This window comes from Notolepis coatsorum (genome assembly GCF_963971535.1).
Source record: "Notolepis coatsorum genome assembly, chromosome: 2".
Lineage (NCBI taxonomy): Eukaryota > Metazoa > Chordata > Actinopteri > Aulopiformes > Paralepididae > Notolepis > Notolepis coatsorum.
Window position 1 is genome coordinate 63836272 of NC_140166.1, and position 20437 is coordinate 63856708.

Below are 20437 nucleotides of genomic sequence, written 5' to 3' on the forward strand. Positions count from 1 at the left end.
TACAGAAAGATAGAGAGACTAGGGTTGGGGCGTTTAATCGAGTTTACATTTTGGCTATGATTATTGTGTTGCATGCCGTGATGCTCTTATTTTGTCTTGTGTTGTAAATGCAGCGCACCCTTCCTTCACAGAGGTGTGCTCCACCCCTCATCCCCCTCAAACCCAAACAGTCGTTTCAGCTGGTGTTGAGAGGGAGGAGGCACGTTTCTCCAGTTATTCTGAAACGTCTTTGGTAACTTGTAGAAGACGACAGAAAGGCAGCCTTTGGTAACTTGTAGAAGACGACAGGAAGGCAGCCTTTGGTAACTTGTAGAAGACGACGGAAAGTTAAAGTACAACCAACGTCTCTAGAACAACACCTCCCTAGGATTTTCATTGACAATAACCACATCAGTCTGATGTTAGAGAACACTTCTGAATCATCACACACACCTAGCTTGGTATGCACCTGCTAGAGGCATACCGATCATTCCATGATGACCTCACACTACTGAGCATTCCATGATGACCTCACACTGTGAGGCTCCTCCCACTCCCTGTTTCCTCACACACTGTGAGGATCCCTACAGCATTCTCTTCAGACTCCTCCCACTCTCTGTTTATCTACACAGGGAATATATACCGTTAATATGTTATTCTCCTCTCCTTTGCCCAAAGAAGATTGTTCTTGTTACCGACTCGTGTCAATCTTCCATGTTTTCGCTATAGTGTCTGCCTAATGTCTCTGATCCTGTTTTGTAGTTTATTTTGTAGACCATGCTACACATGTATTTCGTTCATATTGTTTATGGACAATGAGATGGGAGTGGAACTTTGTACAAGCCCTTTGGGCTTCGTTCCCTCCTAGCACTGTTTTTTTTAATAATGTGCTAAATAAATTTACTAAACTAATCCTGGCCAGTGTGTTGACTTTGTTTAAAAACAGTGAGGCAATGAAAAGTGTCAATACAAAATTTAATAAAGAAATTTACATTTTAAGATTAAAATCTTTTCCCTGTGGCATTGAAAATTGTATCGAATATCGATACTTTTCAAGGTATCGTATCGAAGTTAGAAATTCCAGTATCGTGACAACACTACAGACGGCTTGTGGGAGGCATGGCCTAACAGCGTTCGAGACAGGGGAGGGTAGAATTGGACAATACGAAATTGGGGACGGGAGAAAAATAGAAAAATGGAGAAAAAGTAGATAAAAAAAAAAAAAACAGGAGTGGTTCTTGTATAGTAAACAGATGGATATAGCAAGCTAGCATAAGGACACATAGTACAACTGTAGATTGTATAGTATAGCATTGTATAGTAGTGTACATAAGACCCAGTGCCTCATCCGTAGCTAACAGCGTATTGCACTATCGCCGCGCAGGACCTTAGCATGTCTTACCATGCTTTTTCTAAACGTATGTACATTATACCTGTTATGTCTTATTCTTATTACTTGTATTATTGCACAAATGTCTTATTCTCGTCCTATTCTTATTACTTGTATTATTGTATTGTATTATTATTGCACAATCGCTGCGGGCATGAACCCCCGCATTTCACTGTATGCTTGTATGCCGTGACAAATAAAACTCTTGACTTGACTTGATGCGCCAACTCGCCAAGTACCCACCTGGCTACTTTGCATAACAATAGCTCAGGTGTGTTCAAATACGTCCTCAAGATACTACGTCCTCAGATACATTCCTTCATACATAACTTTCCTTCCCCTCAGGTGAAGAGTCTGGGTGTCATCCTCGATAGCACACAGTCATTCAAATTCCACATTAATAACATCACACGGTCGGTCTGCTTACTTCCACCTACACAACATCAATTGTCTCCGTCCCTCACTTCCACCTACCAGCACCGCTATTCTTGTTCACGCCCTGGTCACATCGCGCCTGGATTACTGTAACTCCCTCCTCATTGGTCTCCCACACAAGTACCTCCATAAACTCCTAACTGGTCCAAAACTCCGCATCATCACTAGAACTCCCTCCACCAACCACATCACTCCTGTTCTCCACCAACTCCACTGGCTGCCTCTTAAGTCACGCACTGACTACAAAGTTACATTACTACTCACTTTCAAGGCCCTCCATAACCATTTTTTTTATCCACTTTTTCTCCCATTTTCTATATTTTCTCCCATCCCAATTTCGTATCATCCAATAGACCTATCTCAAACCCTGCCCCTTTTCTTGATCCTCCAATCACAGCTGTCGCTTACCTCCGACTTCCTCGTACAAACAAGGATCAAGAAAAGAGGGCAGGGTTTTGAGACAGGTCCATTCCACCCTCCCCTGTCACGGACGCTGTTTCTTTCCTCCCACAAGCCGGCTGCAATGTGGACTAAGTCATACATAGCACAAGTCCCCTCCGGTACTTGAGGTAACAGCAGTCGCATCTTTTCACCTGCGCAGCTCGATCTCTCAGTGGCGAGGAGTAACGCGTGGGAGGCTCACGCTGCCCCCGACACTTCCTGATTCTACTGCGCAGGCGCACCAACCGACCTGTAGGAGTCGCTGTCCACAACGCCCGATCCCCACCCATCAGTTTCCCACCCCCTAATACGGCCAATGTGTATTAGTATGAACGGCCAGCCAAACTGAAAGCAATGTGGAGCGCTGGGCTCGAACAGGCGAACCCAGCGTCTCCAGTATTCGTGGTGAGCGCATTGCCCACTACGCCACGTAGCCGCCAAGGCCCTCCATAACCTATAGCCCCTCCTTATCTCACAGAACATCTCCAGCCCTACACTTCCTATCAACTTGTCACTCCCCCTCTTCCTGTCCGACTACCATCCAGAGCCTTCTCCCGCTGTGCCCCCCCCCCCCCCCCCCCCCCCCCCCCGCCTCTGGAATTCATTATTTAAAAAAAGCCCGGAAATTTATCAGGGACCTTAATAACCACCCCAACCATGGACTGTTCCAGCTGATGCGGTCTGGAAAGCGCTACCGCAGCCACACAGCCAGAACCAACCGGCTGAAGAACAGTTTCTGTCCCCCCCCCCCCCCCCATCAGACTCGTCAACAGAGCCCATTGACGCCCCCCTATTTTTATTATTGCCTATGGAAGCTGCTATAGTCAAGGGAGCGCAATAAATAGATTTTCACTCTTCTTGCTGTAAAGTACCGAAATAAGTGACAATAAAGTAATCTGAATCTGAACACACACAACACACAAAAACCGGAACCCGTTGCTATGACAACCGTGGGTTTCTGTGGCAACACTAAATTCAACAGGGACTGAGTCACTTCCTGTTACTCATTCCTCAAGACACACACAGACAGACAGACAGACACACACATCATGCTGGTTATGACGAGAGATTACCTGAGACAACCCCAGTATCTAAATCACAGTGCTGGTCACACCAGTCATCTAGTCACACCACCAGGCATCTAGTCACACCACCAGTCCTCTAGTCACACCACCAGTCATCTAGTCACACCACCAGGCATCTAGTCACACCACCAGTCCTCTAGTCACACCACCAGTCATCTAGTCACGCCACCAGGCATCTAGTCACGCCACCAGTCCTCTAGTCACACCACCAGTCCTCTAGTCACACCACCAGTCATCTAGTCACACCACCAGTCCTCTAGTCACACCACCAGTCCTCTAGTCACACCACCAGGCATCTAGTCACAACACCAGGCATCTAGAGTCACATGACTGATGAATCATCCATCCATGCGATGAGGTACTCAAAAAATTGAGCGCCCTCCAACCTAACAAGGCCACTGGCCATGACAACATCCCCTCCAAATTCCTCAGAGACGCAGCAGCCGCCATCACCCCAGTCATCACAAACATAATAAACCTCTCTATAAAAACAGGGGCACGTCCCCAAGGACTTCAAAATTGCGAGAGTGACCCCTCTGCACAAAAAGGGCAGCAAATTAGACCCAGGCAACTACCGCCCTGTTTCTATTCTTACCTCCATCTCGAAAGTCATGGAGAAAATAGTCTACGAACAGGTCGAAAAGTACCTGGCGGAAAAAAATCTAATCTACGAATTCCAATCTGGCTTCAGAACGTCCCACTCCACTGACACATGCCTCCTCTATTTGAACGACCACATCAAACAAGAGGTGGACGCGGGCAAATACTGCGGCATGGTCATGCTGGACCTACAAAAGGCCTTTGACACTGTCAATCACTCCATTCTAATGGACAAGCTAAAAGCAATTGGTTTTGATAGCTTATCAGTGAGCTGGATGCAATCCTACCTGGAGGGGAGAGAACAGATGGTAGAGGTAAACGGTACTCTATCCCCCCCCCCTCACAGTGAGCTGTGGTGTTCCACAAGGAAGCATACTAGGACCGCTACTCTTCCTAATTTATGCAAATGACATGTCGTCAGCCTGTGACTGCAACTTGTTCCTGTTTGCGGACGACTCAGCCCTGCTGGTCTCTGACAAGAACAAGTTGCAGGTTGAAAAAACCCTCAGCTCGGAACTAGGCAAAATCTGCATATGGCTCGCTGATAACAAACTATCATTACACATGGGCAAAACAGAGTCCATTCTCTTCGGTTCAAATAACAAACTCAGCAAGACCGACGGCTTCTCAGTTGCAGTGGGTGACAATATTGTCACAAGGAAAGATGAAATTACCTACCTGGGTTCCATCCTAGAGGCAAATCTTTCCTGTGACAAAATGGCATCCAACGTAATAAAAAAAGTCAACCAACGAACTAGATTCTTGTACCGGATCTCCTCTCTGGTAAACAAGAATACCCTGAAGACTCTGGCAGGAGCACTCATTCAAGGGTACTATGACTATGCATGCACCTCATGGTACCAAAGCACCTCAAAGGCGCTTAAAACAAAATTACAAACATCACAAAACAAACTGGTCAGACTACTACTTGACCTGAACCCCAGAACCCACCTCACCCCTGCCCACTTTGACAACCTAGGATGGCTTAGAGTAGACGACAGAGTACAGCAACTTGCAATGGGCCTGGTCTACAAGATACACTATACGACCGGGGTGCCCATGTACATGTCAAAATACTTCCCAAAGGTCAGTGAATACCACAACCACTACACCAGAGGAAGCTCAACAAATCATGTTAAACCCAGATTCGGCTCAAACAAGGGACTAAACACGTTTCGCAATTATGCCACAACAATGTGGAACGCCCTACCCAAAGCTGTAAAGGAATGTGAATCCCTGCCCACATTCAAAACCGCTCTTAAAGAGCACCTACGGGAGGCTGCAATTCGAAACTGGCCACCGTAAATGCCCAAAACCCCCACCACCTCCTAATAGACAGTCTCCTCCCCACTGCATGTATATATTCCCTCCCCACCGTATGTATATTTCTCTCCCACCCACCCACCCCCTCCTAATGTACAGTCCCCTCCCCATCATATGTATATACTCTGTCAGGATCTAGGGGTAACAGTACTGTATATGTCCCTATGCCATAAATGTCATGTATGTTGTGTATGTCATAAATGTCTATATGAATTGAAAATGGGGGACCCTGATGGAAACAAGACAAACGTCTTTCTCAGGTCTGCATCCCCTTAACAATTGTATGTATTGAGCCGTACTGTATTGTACCCATTCTGCAATCTGTTAAATAAAGTTTTCATTCATTCATTCATCCCACAACCACAGCCTGAACGAACAGCCAACACACCTAGGCATAACAAAAAATATTGTTTGTTTCATGTTGGTTGTCAGTTAAGGCCATGGGTAGGTAGGGAATTTATTTAATTTAATTTTTTATTTTATTCTTTCCCACGGCGACTATGGATAGGGAATTTCTTTATTTAATTAAAATGTTTACAACAACATGGATGCATGTACTCTGCCAGCATGTTTAATATCCATAATACTAAAGGTTTGACTAAGATTTCTCATAAAATATATCGGCAGGGTCGGTCGGCAACCGGAAACAAACCATATTTTTTTTTAGGCCCTACCGCATATACTAAACTAGCTCATAGTATACTTCATATATTCAGTAGTGGTGGAGGTATTTTTACTCTAGTACTGTACAATTTCGAGCTACTTGTACTTTACGTGAATATTTTCATTTTAGGGAACTTTGTACTTTTACTCCACTACATTTCAAAGGGAATATTGTACTTTTTACTCCTTTACACATTTATCTGAACCCATCAGTTACTAGTTACTTTGAAGAAAAGCATGTTGCATAGGAAACATGGCAGAAATGTAAGAAGATTATATTATATACTTTCACATTTGAAGCCCTTCAACTTCAAGAGGACATAATCAGAGCCGCATTAGTTAAGTAGTTAAGTTTGTGGTTGGTGGTTAGTTAGTAGTTGGTTAGTTAGTAGGTGGTTGGTGGTTAGTTAGTGGTTGGTTGATGGTTAGTTAGTGGTTGATAGTTAGTGGTAGTTGGTGGGTAGTTAGTAGTTATAGTTAGTGGTAGTTGGTAGTTAGTTAGTAGTTATAGTTAGTGGTAGTTGGTAGTTAGTTAGTAGTTATAGTTAGTGGTAGTTAGTAGTTATAGTTAGTGATAGTTGGTGGGTAGTTAGTAGTTATAGTTAGTGGTAGTTGGTAGTTAGTTAGTAGTTATAGTTAGTGGTAGTTGGTAGTTAGTTAGTAGTTAGTGGTAGTTAGTAGTTATAGTTAGTGATAGTTGGTGGGTAGTTAGTAGTTATAGTTAGTGGTAGTTGGTAGTTAGTTAGTAGTTATAGTTAGTGGTAGTTAGTTAGTAGTTATAGTTAGTGGTAGTTGGTGGGTAGTTAGTAGTTATAGTTAGGGATGTCCCGATCGCCTTTTTTTGCTTCCGATCCGATCTTTCACATTAGTAATCAATTTTGACGCATTTGTCAGAAACTGGCAGAGCGAGACAAGCCCATCTGTTGCCTATAATAGTCCGGGGCGCGAGAGCGGAGGCTTTTGTTATTACATTCACCCTGAGAAATGTGCTTCTGCTTCATATGAGAAATATTAAAAGTTTCAATATATGTTTGCACATTAGTATACATTCAGTGTTCGACTTACGTAATGGTCCATTCTGGTCTGAAACGCCGACGATAATCCTCAGTCACGTAACGTTATCCTCCAGGTGAAAAGTTAGTCTGAAAACTTCGCCTCCAGCCTGGCTGTCCTCCTTGCAAACATTGCAACTGGCTTGACTTTCTATTTTAAAATGCTTAGTTCCAAACCTCTGACATTAAGTCTAGCTGCTCAAATCAGTGGATATTAACCGTGTTTCGGGAGCGACGTGTTGTACTGTTGTTGTGATGTGGTCGAGCGTGTAGCGTGTAGCGTCTAAATTAAAGGGGTGTTTGTTGCAACGGTGAAAATTAAAGGGGAATGTGTTTGTTGTGGACAATTATTCTGCTCTGTGTGACAATAAATACATTAATGATGATATATTATATGTAATTTAAAACCAAAACTAAGGCCTCCGTATGAGTTTAAGACGTGGACATGGTCATGTTTGTTGAATAAAATCTCTCTTTTTTTGACTGCCGATTTTTATTATTATTTTTTCCCGATCCCCGATCCTCTGAAAAGCACGTGATCGACGCAGATTCCGATCACGTGATCGGGACATCCCTAGTTATAGTTAGTGGTAGTTGGTAGTTAGTTAGTAGTTATAGTTAGTGGTAGTTGGTGGGTAGTTAGTAGTTATAGTTAGTGGTAGTTGGTAGTTAGTTAGTAGTTATAGTTAGTGGTAGTTGGTGGGTAGTTAGTAGTTATAGTTAGTGGTAGTTGGTGGGTAGTTAGTAGTTATAGTTAGTGGTAGTTGGTAGTTAGTTAGTAGTTATAGTTAGTGGTAGTTGGTAGTTAGTAGTTAGTAGTTATAGTTAGTGGTAGTTTGAGGGCTTCCTACCGCTTGGCCTCCTCCAGGTGACACAGATACTCGTACGCCATGTTCTGCTGTCTGCGTTCGTCCATCTCCTCTGCAGTCAGCCTCTCCACGCCATCGAGCACAGCTACACACACAATACACACAATGAACACTTCAGCACAGCTACACACACAATGAATACTCCAGCACAGCTACACACACAATACACACAATGAATACTTCAGAACAGCTACACACACACAATACACACAATGAACACTTCAGCACAGCTACACACACAATACACACAATGAATACTCCAGCACAGCTACACACACAATACACACAATGAATACTCCAGCACAGCTACACACACAATACACACAATGAACACTCCAGCACAGCTAGCTACACACACAATACACACAATGAACACTCCAGCACAGCTACACACACAATACACACAATGAATACACTTCAGAACAGCTACACACACAATGAATACACTTCAGAACAGCTACACACACAATGAATACACTTCAGAACAGCTACACACACAATGAATACACTTCAGAACAGCTACACACACAATGAATACACTTCAGAACAGCTACACACACAATGAATACACTTCAGAACAGCTACACACACAATGAATACACTTCAGAACAGCTACACACACAATGAATACTACAACGAATACATTGAATGCTTGTGTTGTGTTCATTACAGCTCCATGAAATAATGTAGATGAAGAAATTGCTACCTTATCATTTCATTGAGCTGTAATTAACACAATGTCATCTCTCAATAACTTGTCAAACTACACCAACGCTGGAGACGCTGGGTTCGCGTGTTCGAATCCAGCTCCCGGCGTTGTCACCAGCTTGGCTGGCCTCTCACACTGATACAATTGGCTGTATCAGGGGGTGGGAAAGCTGGCGGGTGGGTCCTGGGCTTTGTGGACAGCGACCCCTACAGTTGGGTCGGGGCGCCTGCACAGCGAGGGTAGGATCTGGTGAGAGGTAGTGCGGCCTCCCACACGCTACACTCTCCCAGTGAGAGTCTGCGCTGCCAGGCTGGCTGCCGGCTGGCTGCACATGCGTCGGAGGAAAGCATGTGACAGTCTCCGGCCTCTCGGACAAACAGTAGGGGGGGGGTGCGCAACAACCAGGAAGGGGGTTGGGAATTGGCATAACGACTAACAGTGGGATGGGAGAAAAATCGGAAAAAGGAGGGGGGGGGGGGGAAAGATTAAAAAAATATATATAAATACTTGTCAAACTAAATAAATGTATGAAAAACTGCTTACAGTTTTTGGATGTGTGTGTGAGATTATGTGAAAAATAAATCAGCATTGTTTTTGAGTCGAATATCTCTCTCGGAGACAAATACACGTCGTGGTGGGGGGGGGGGGGGGGGGGGCGACAGTGGCTCGGCAGGTGGAGCAGTCGTCTGGTAATACAGAGGTTCCCAGTTCGATTCCCGCTCCTCCCGGGCAGAGTGTCTAAGTGTCATTGAGCGAGACACTTAAGACTTAACCCCTAGATGCTCCTGATGAGCAGGTCGGCACCTTGCATTGGCTGCCTCCGCCGTCGGTGTGTGAATGAAGGGTAAGAATGTGACACATACGAACTGACCCACGTGCTGCTGAACTGACCCACAGGCGCAAATGAACAATAATGATGGAAGTAAACATGGAGGACACTGAGGTCACAGTTTATAGTTTAATTCATAAGTTGATGGACATCACGCCAGCTAATTTGTGAGTGGAAGCCAGCTAATTTGTGAGCAGATGATAATGGTGGTGAGATGGAGGTGAACATTTCTTCTTTCAATATGCTTTCAAACACAGAGCGGTTATGATACGTCCCCTCAAGTTTTGCTTATAAAGAAGTATCACCTCAAATACCTATAAGGTAACAGAAACACCTGCCCGTCCCTCCACTGACCACCTGCCCGTCCCTCCACTGACCACCTCCATCATCCCTTTTAGGACAACGTCTGAAAGTGGCCCAAATCAGAATTGAAAAGATGAGATGAGTGAAGAGTGCTGTTCACAAATAAATCTGACCCGCGAATGTCACATAAGAAATCCGATTGGGGTCAGATTCTGCCTGTAGGTTGAAGTAGCACCGGAGAGAGAGGGAGAGAGAGAGAGAGAGAGAGAGAGAGAGAGAGAGCTTGGAGCAGCACTGGACAGAGAGAGAGAGAGAGAGAGAGAGAGAGAGAGGGGCAGCTTGGAGTAGCACTGGACAGAGAGAGAGAGAGAGAGCGAGAGGGAGTAGCACTGGACAGAGAGAGAGAGAGCGAGAGAGGGGCAGCTTGGAGTAGCACTGGACAGAGAGAGAGAGAGCGAGAGAGGGGCAGCTTGGAGTAGCACTGGACAGAGAGAGAGAGAGCGAGAGCGAGAGAGAGAGGCAGCTTGGAGTAGCACTGGACAGAGAGAGAGAGAGAGCGAGAGCGAGAGCGGGAGAGGGGCAGCTTGGAGTAGCACTGGACAGAGAGAGAGAGAGAGAGAGAGCGAGAGCGAGAGAGAGAGGCAGCTTGGAGTAGCACTGGACAGAGAGAGAGAGAGAGAGAGAGAGAGAGAGAGAGAGAGAGAGAGAGAGAGAGACAGCTTGGAGTAGCACTGGACAGAGAGAGAGAGAGAGAGAGAGAGAGAGAGAGAGAGAGAGAGAGAGAGAGAGAGAGAGAGAGAGAGAATAAACGTCTGTGGCAGAATACCTGAGCACTGTGACTGACCCAAAACTAAGAAGATCCTTGACTAGGTACAGACTCAGCGAGCACAGCCGAGCCATCGAGAAAGGCCGCCATAGGCAGACCTGGCTCCCAAGCGAAGACAGACTATGCACCCACTAAGAGCTCCACTTCTTAACAACCTGCCCACTATACCAAGACATCAGAGACATATACTTCAACCTGCCCACTATACCAAGACATCAGAGACATATACTTCAACCTGCCCACTATACCAAGACATCAGAGACATATACTTCAACCTGCCCACTATACCAAGACATCAGAGACATATACTTCAACCTGCCCACTATACCAAGACATCAGAGACATATACTTCAACCTGCCCACTATACCAAGACATCAGAGACATATACTTCAACCTGCCCACTATACCAAGACATCAGAGACATATACTTCAACCTGCCCACTATACCAAGACATCAGAGACATATACTTCAACCTGCCCACTATACCAAGACATCAGAGACATATACTTCAACCTGCCCACTATACCAAGACATCAGAGACATATACTTCAACCTGCCCACTATACCAAGACATCAGAGACATATACTTCAACCTGCCCACTATACCAAGACATCAGAGACATATACTTCAACCTGCCCACTATACCAAGACATCAGAGACATATACTTCAACCTGCCCACTATACCAAGACATCAGAGACATATACTTCAACCTGCCCACTATACCAAGACATCAGAGACATATACTTCCCACAAATTGCAAACACCCAAAGAGACTTTGAAAACATGGACAATAACTCAAAAAACTCCCATACCTACTGGGAGAAATACAAGAATGTGCAAACACAGCAGCCAGATTTGTGAGCTGCTGTGACAAGAAAAGGACATCCAATGGAATACAACCACCATAAAGACTGTACAAGAAATTCCTTCCGTAATGTACCGATTTCTCTGTTTTGTTTGGCTTTGGCAGAGGGGCAGCTTGGAGTAGCACTGGAGAGAGAGAGAGAGAGAGAGAGAGAGAGAGAGAGAGAGAGGCAGCTTGGAGTAGCACTGGACAGAGAGAGAGAGGCTGTCGCAGGAATTGATAAGCGGTCTCTAAGCTTCCAGAAGTGATTGATTGATTGATTGAAAACTGTATTAACAACAGATTGCAGAACGGGTACAATACAGTACGCCTCAATACACACAATTGTTAATAAGGGGATGCAGACCAGAGAAAGACTTTCGTCTTGTTTACATCAGGGTCCCCCATTTTCAATTCATCACCATGAGAGTAAGGGGTGATGCTCACAGTGTAGGGGTCCTGAAAGAGGGCTTTATTAATAGAATAAAGACAATGTGTGCGTGTGTGTGTGACACAGTAAAAACCCAGAAAATAGAAGCCTGGTTCTGGGGTCTGGATGGAGGATGGGGGGGGGGGGGGGGGGTGCGGTATACAAAGGACTCTTTTTTCCATCTGAGTGACTTTCCATTGAGTCAATCTGGAGCCTTGACAGACACACCTATCATTAAGCCTGTTACACACTGTTTCTATCGTAATTAAATACAAAGCCAACCCTTCAGCTTAAAAAACGACACTTAACCCTTTCACTGCCACACACACTACAGAAGGTTAACCCTTTCACTGCCACACGACAGCCGGTTAACCCTTTCACTGCAACAACACACAGAAGGTTAACCATTTCACTGCCACATGACCGCAGGTTAACCCTTTCACTGCAACAACACACAGAAGGTTAAAACCCTTTCACTGCCACACCCACACTACAGAAGGTTAACCCTTTCTTTCACTGCCACACTACAGAAGGTTAACGCCATCATGATAAAAAAAAAGATGCGTCATAATCGAGGAGTCGTTACTTTTTCCAAAAAGTTCTTGGTCTTTTAGGAGGAGCGTCGACTCAACAGGTAAACCCTGAGATCAGCAGCAAGGGGGACAGAGAGGGAAGCATTGAGGAGGAGATCCAGTTCAAATATATATATATTTAAAACTGAATCAAACCATAATAAACAAGGTAACCTGTTGCTGGGATGTTGTTAGATCCTAATGTAAAAGAAAAAAACTGTGATTTTATATGTCTGCACTTTATGTGCTCATGTTATGTCTTTTTTTCTGTTGTGAAGCACTTTGAGCTGCAGTTTCTCTGTATGAAAGGTGCTGCAATACAAATAAAGTTTATGATTATGATTATTATTATTATTAATAACCAGGCTGGTCTGGAGGTGGGGGGGGGTCAGCAGAGGAACAGAGGAACGCATTGAGGAGGAGAAGATCATTCGGAAGAACAGAAATATAGTAAAACAACATGAGTCGCTGAAAACGCGGAAGTTCTCCTCCAGAGATTTAGGAGAGAGAGAGAGAGACACGTCGAGGATTCACTCTGTTTCATTAATAAAAAACACACCATATTACACGTTTGTAGTGTAACTTTTAGTTTGTTAGGAGTTATACTTTACTTACAGCCGTATCTGGGCCTGAGAGCGTCCGCCTCGTCAGAAGTGGACATCTTCTCTGTGGATTATTGTCGTTGTCCTCCAGACAGATCTGAGATCAGGGGGAACTTCTGCTGCCAGTGTCTGGTTCACCGTCTCCTCTGTCGTCTGCTCTGCTCTGGGGACAGTTCAGGAGAACCACGGCTCCTTGTTCCTCCTCTCTCTCTCTCTGCACAGTTTCATAAAAGCCCCAAACTTTTTTTCTCTTCTTCCTCACAGACTCAACTCTCTACTGATGTCACTGCAGGGTGTGTTCACTTCTCTCTCTCTCTCTCTCTCTCCCTCTGCTCACAGTAAGCTCACTCCTCCTGTTTCTCTCTCTCTCTCTCTCTCTCTCTCTCTCTCTCTCTCTCTCTCTCTCTCTCTCTCTCTCTCTCTCTCTCTCTCTCTCTCTCTCTCTCTCTCTCTCTCTCTCTCTCTCTCTCTCTCTCTCTCTCTCTCTCTCTCTCTCTCTCTCTCTCTCTCTCTGCTCACTCCTCCTGTGAGGAGCCACCGGCAGCGCCCTCTGCAGGCCACCTGGGGCTCTGCTTCTGTCACACCAAACATTAGATTAGATTGATTGATTGATTGATTGATTGATTGAACATTTTATTAACAGATTGCAGAATGGGTACAGTACAGTACAGCTCAATACACACAATTGTTAAGGGGATGCAGACCAGAGAAAGACTTTCGTCTTGTTTACATCAGGGTCCCCCATTTTCAATTCATCATAACATATATGACATACATGACATACAGATAGACAGTACTGCTACATCTATACATTTATGACATACCAGATTTACAAATACAGTACTGTTTGTGATACAAAAAGAGAGTATACATTTGACGAAGAAACTGTACATTGGAGGAGGTTGGGTAGGTGGGGTTGGGGGGGGGGACTGTACATTGGAGGTGGTTGGGTTAGGACATTTACTGTACATTGGAGGGGGTTTGGTTAGACGGAGTGGACATTTACTGTACATTGGAGGGGGTTTGGTTAGGACATTTACACCAAACATTAGATTAGATTCGATTAAAATGTATTGTCAATTCATCATACAGCACAAGTACAGTGTACAACAAAAAGAAGTGTGGCATCCAACCAGAGTGCAAATGTAGCAGTAAAGTGCAACAGCAATATATAATAAAGCAGTATAAAATAAATAAGAACTTGTGAGTAATAGTGCTAATCAGATGTAAGTACATAGTTGTAGTATTAATATGTACAGTGATACAGGTATAAAGACACTATGGTAGTAAGTCATACTGGCCAGCAGTGTAACTAGTTTTTTTTATTTTATTTTACCTTTTATTTTTTGTCAGATAAGACATTAAGAACAGGGTTCTTATCTGTGGGCAGTGCTAGAAAGGATGGGGTTAGGAAAAGGATTCATCGATATGATTAAAGTATTATACAAAGACCCATCGGCCATGATTACAACAGGCACAATCATCTCCCAAATATTTCCGGTATCACGCTCTGCCAAACAGGGTTGTCCTCTTAGTCCCGGACTGTTCAATCTATCATTAGAGCCTTTAGCACAATATATAAGACAATCCCAATCCATAGAACCAATCGTAATCAAGGGCACACAACAAAAAATTCGTTTATATGCGGACGATGTAATATTGTTCATGCAAAACCCCAACACCACATTGCCTCATCTGCTCAAGTTGATTGAGGACTTTGGTGATTTATCGGGATTTAAGATAAATTGGCCGAAGTCGGCTTTCCTTCCACTTAACACCCCTGCAAAAAAAGATACAACCCTCCCAGGACAGATACCGATGGTAAAACATTTCAGATGCTTGGGAGTGGAAATATTCCCTACCATAAGACAAACGGTGAAGCACAACTACACAAAAATCCAAAACAAAATCAAAGACGACCTTGATAGATGGGCAAAACTTAAAAACACAGTACAAGCACGGATATCAATAGTTAAGATGGATGTACTACCTAAAATCAACTTCTTCAGTTCAATGCTACCGTTAAAGCAGATGGTGGCATGGCATTTCCAGATTTTTTCCTATATTTTAAGGCGTACACATTAAGTCCATTGACAACATGGTTTGACTCCCAAGCATTAGCATCCTGGAGAAAAATAGAAGAAAACATAGTAGCCCCACATAGACTGAAGGACATAGCATACACTAAACTACCAATCAAGCACTGTGAACGAAAATTTGGCCCCATAATTACTCATGCGATCCGGATATGGCGTGAATCACAAAAAAAAAAATCCTAACCCACAAAAATGGCACAATCATACTCCCTTATTCAATAACAATGCACTCTTAATTGGTAAACGACCTATAAGATTCCCTATATGGGAAGAGCAAGGCATACACTCATTAGGGGATGTTTTTAACAAACAGGGTTTTTGTAGTGATAAAGAAATACGCAATTTTTTTTATCTCACCAAGTCCACATGGCTTTTTCACAAACAGTTAGAGCTATGTTTGAAGTCTCACAGTGTTCCATTAGACAGACCAATTGAACACCACAGATACCACAAATTCTTCTACGCAAGAGAGACATCGAGAGGTTTTGTTTCAGAATTTTATCATCAATTACTAACGTCCTCGTATGAAACCCTCCAACTTGACTCTGTCTGGAGGAGGGATATACCAGACCTGGAAAATGACTTTGATTGGCAAGGAGCCTAGGCAAATGTCCGACTTACATCAAGGAACCCGGATCATCAACAAATCAATCTTAACTATATTCACAGGACATACTTGACTCCTATAAGACTGTGCCGAATGGGGCTTAAACAAGATTCCAAATGCACCCAATGTACAAATGGGGACGAAGGGACATTTATGCACATGTATTGGGACTGCTCACCAGTTAAGGCATTCTGGAAAGATGTGACCCAACAAATATCAAAACTCGTATCTTGGAATATACCTGTACACCCCTCGGTATTACTATTGAATGATGTTTTTGAGTTTGCAGTGAATCCACAGCTAAAGAGATTGGTTTTATCGGGTATCACAGTAGCCAAAAAGCTGATCGCATCACGCTGGTTTCAACCGGAAAAAATGTGCCGTAAAGTTTGGTATCTTACATATCTCAATGTAATTTACCATGAAATATCTACAGCAAGAATTCTGGGTCTCAATGAATCCAAAATGTCAATGTGGTTAGAAGTGGTGGAGAGAATAAAAGCTAGCTTATAATGGTAGTGTCTGGTTAGGTGCGAGGGATAGTGGAGGTACTTCTCAAGGTGGGGTCCGGGAGGGGGGGGTTCGAGCTGAGCATATGTGTGTAGGTTTTTTTAGATAACAGGTATTAGGGGTATATCTTATATAAGACAACTAACTAAAATGTGATCTCATTGGATGTGCCCTGACAATTAATGCTTGTATATCTTATCGTGTGTTGTCATGTTTGTTTATATGTTTGTTTAAAAAATAATAAAAAAATAAAATACAAAAAAAAAAAGAACAGGTTTCTTATTTACAATGTGGATCTGGTCCAACTCCAAGAGGCCCCAACAGGAATACATACATCTTTCCTCCCTGCTATACAATAGATGGAGCAGGGAGGAAAGATAAGGTGGGGTCTTGCCCAGGATTGTCTTGTAAATGGAGTGTGTATTAAAGCCCGGAGCCTATTTTCTGAAAATCCGCCAAAAATTACATACCTAAGTAAATGGAATATAGCTCCACTTCTACAAGCGCCATTTGCATATTCTTGGTATCTAGAGACATCTATGGACCTCAGTGAATGTATTCCCAGTGTCAGAAATATTGTGTCTATTACTAGGCTTGCTTAAATTGTGATGAAACAAAGGAGAATATAAATTATGATTTTTCTTTGCATCTTTGACAGTGAATAACACCATGCTAACAATGACCAAACATTAAAAACGGCCACTGAGCTCATTCAGTACCTTCTTGAGATCATGTGTACAAATAATCTAAGGAAATAGATAAAGGGAAGATGATTAAACAGAAGGTTTTGTAGATACAGTAATGAATTCTCCCATCCGGACAAATGCAATTTGAAATATTATTATAGAATATAGAATAGCAGGCTTATAAATTACCTGCTCCGGGGAATAATGTGGTGTGTGTGTGTGTGTGTGTGTGTGTGCGCTGGGCTGCTTCGCAGAATAATGTGGTGTATGTGTGTGCGCTGGGCTGGGCTGCTTCGCAGAATAATGTGGTGTGTGTGTATGTGTGTGCGCTGTAGAGCTGTCCCTGAAGCCTGTTTTTGGGATTCTATATATCCAATAGAATAGACGAGCGCCCATTTCGATTGCGTGATTGATTGATTGATTGAAAACTTTATTAACAGATTGCAGAATGGGTACAGTGAGTACAGTACGGCTCAATACACACAATTGTTAAGGGGATGCAGACCAGAGAAAGACTTTCGTCTTGTTTACATCAGGGTCCCCCATTTTCAATTCATATGGACATTTATGATATACACAACATACAGATATAAACATCGAATCATGACATTTATGACAGATATACAGTACTGTTACATTTGTGACATACAAGATATGCAAATATACAGTACTGTTAAACAGATCCTAACAGTAAATATATATACATACAAGGGGGAGGGAAATGTACATAGCTATATCTACACTCTGTAATGATTTGGTGTTGGTGTGGACCCAATAGCAATCACAGGACGAGGGTAGAGAGACAGGCAGGACACAACGGGATGTAGTTGACAAAAGGCTTTACTTGTTCTTTCACAAGGCTCAAACTACAAATCAAAACAAGAATAGTACCTCAGCAAATGCTGGCAGAGAATAAACGAAAACCCGAAACTACAGGGTACAGGAAACGTGGAATCACAACCACAACATTGATAATGATAACAATGATGTGACAAGATAGGATAAGACAACGGACCGACAGGGGAGTGACAGGGAAGGACAGGATATATAGGGAGACTAATCACTAACAAGACACACCTGGAACAAACACACAAGCTGACATCAATATGTAGCAGGGTGGATTATCCCTGCTTCGTGGGAACGGTTGCTGGCAGTCACAAGGTAGCTGGACACAGTAGAGCTCCGTCTGACTGCACCCTCGTCTTTGGGCCTGGAGCGTCAAACCGGGACCCGGTAGTGGGAGTGAATGGGGCCCGGGATTTACCAACCTGGTTTGGTACTCTGGTCCTCCTCGCCTCTCCGGGGCGGTCAGCAGTACTCCCCAACTCGCTCTCACTTCCCTGAATACCTCCTTTAACCCTCCCACACCTAGTGACTGATATGCCTAAATGGATTCGTCCCTCCCGCAAGCAGTACCCTCCCTTGATGACCACTAGAAACCTTACAATGAAAAGGGGAGAGTTGGGTAGGAAGGGGTCAATCATATATACGTTACCCACACCAAAAGAGTTAATACTGGGCACAGGAATGGACACGCACACACAACAATTCCCGTCTTAGTTGTTTAGTATTAATTATACTGGGCAGTGACAAGTATTACTGCAATGAGTCAAATGGCATACACTATCATTATTCCTAATTACTAATAATTAGAATAATAACATATATAGCACTTATACAATAATACCTTCGACCCCAGGGAGAAACAGTTGGAACAAGACGGGAAGTTAAGAGGCATGAGTCAATCAAACCATACACTTTATCACACTCAAAAGAACTCAAAAATGTGGGCCCACAGTACCAGAACAAAAGTCCTATGCTAATGCCGGCATGTAATGTGTATGGGGTACCCCTGTGGACTATGGTTAGCAACCATTAGCTTCACCCGTAGGCCGCAGCACACTGTGTAATAGATCCAGAGCATCGAAGCCCTCTTGTACTCAACCATAATGGCGGCCTCGCCGCGTCACCACCGTCCAGGTAGTAAGATGGCGTCGAACGCTCTCGTCATGGGCGCCAGCAAGCGGGGCTGGAGCAGGGGCAGTGGTGGGCTGAGAGCGCGTGCTGTGTGATGGCGACCTCTGCTGGACGGGACGACTCCCGTGCTGGCTGAACACAGCCGGTGCAGAGCAGATGCAGAACGCCGGTGAAGACGGCTGCTGACAGCCGGTGCTGGGTTGGCGCGCAGCAATACTCTTGCCCACCCTTCTGCTATACGGTTATACTGTCACGCAATGTGGCTGACTACACCACCGGTCTCTTCAGCGCCTCGCGCCCGGGGTATACTGGAGTCTATATAGCCGTTAGCAGCATGCTAACTATACCGGACACACTGCTACTATACCACGCTATCTATGGACGTTAGTCCTTGGGTCGGTTTCTCTTACTCACGCACTATCACGGATGCTTCTAGAATAACCCGTCACTAGCAAGTATGTCTCGTCACCCGCCGCTCGCTCCGGCGGGGCTCTCTGGCTCACTTCTCTCACGGGGCTATTCCAAAGCACCTCCCGTTGTAGCTGCGACTGTTCATGGCTACATCCCACACCGAAGAGAGTCTCCTTCCCTCTTCCGTCCCCATTTACTTGCTCCGCCGGCTCTCTGGTACGCTCTCTGCCTGCCACCGCCCCCTGCTGGTCGCCAACTAGCCACACAGGGAGGCTGGGTGAGTGAATATGGTCCAGCGATACTGTTCATAATCCATATTCCAGCGAGTAGACCAAGGAGGAGCCTGCGTCATTGTTCGAGGGAATATTAATGGAAACTAATTAGAATGTCTTGGTGCACAAAGGGGAGATAAAAGGCAAGTCAGCACATCTGAATAATAGGCATTTTTCAGGTTGCTACAAATACATAACATGACAGGACTGAATAACAATATATACAAATACAAACGACAACACACTAGACCAGACCAGGGAACAGAGTGGGTAACAAAGACAAGAATACATTGAACATTAAGGACATAAGGAGAATACACACATTAAATGCCAGTAGCAGTGGCAGGAACGGGAGTAACGGAAAGAGTCCCGGGAGTAGCGGGAACACTCCACTAGAGGGGGGTGTAGGGCAGGCTCTCTGGACTGGAGGGGGAATGGGACCAGCCTGGGCAAACGGAGGGGGAATGGGACCAGGCTGTGGAAGCGGATCCTGACACACATAAACTATCTATGATCAGACACATGACTGAATCACTTATCTTTTTGCGTGACATTGTTCAGAAAGTTTGGTGCACTCGACAAATTGCAGTGTGAAAGCAAACCGAAAGTCACCCCCCCCCCCCTCCCCCCGAATCGCACAGAGTCCACCAAACTATATGTGAAAGCGACCCTGAATTGGTTCAGGAACAATAATCTGACCCTTTTCTCCCATTTTTTTTATTTTTTTTTCCCATCCCAATTTCGTATCATCCAATTCAACCCTCCCCTGTCACAAACGCTGTTTCTTGCCTCCCACAAGCCGGCTGCAATGTGGACTAAGTCATACATAGCACGAGTCCCCTCCGATACTTGAGGTAACAGCAGTTGCATCTTTTCACCTGCGCAGCTCGATCTCTCAGTGGCGAGGAGTAACGCGTGGAA

General features: G+C 44.4%; 1 protein-coding gene across 1 annotated transcript in view; it reads right to left on the bottom strand.

Moving 5' to 3' along the window:
• The window catches only part of iqgap1 (IQ motif containing GTPase activating protein 1), a 139386-nt gene extending 126090 nt beyond the window's left edge, over positions 1–13296 (bottom strand). Inside the window, 2 exon segments of the mRNA XM_084338230.1 lie at positions 7820–7922; positions 12971–13296. Of these exon segments, the coding sequence (XP_084194356.1) occupies positions 7820–7922; positions 12971–13016 (149 nt within the window). The 5' untranslated portion in view covers positions 13017–13296.
• Positions 13297–20437: the final 7141 nt, after the last annotated feature.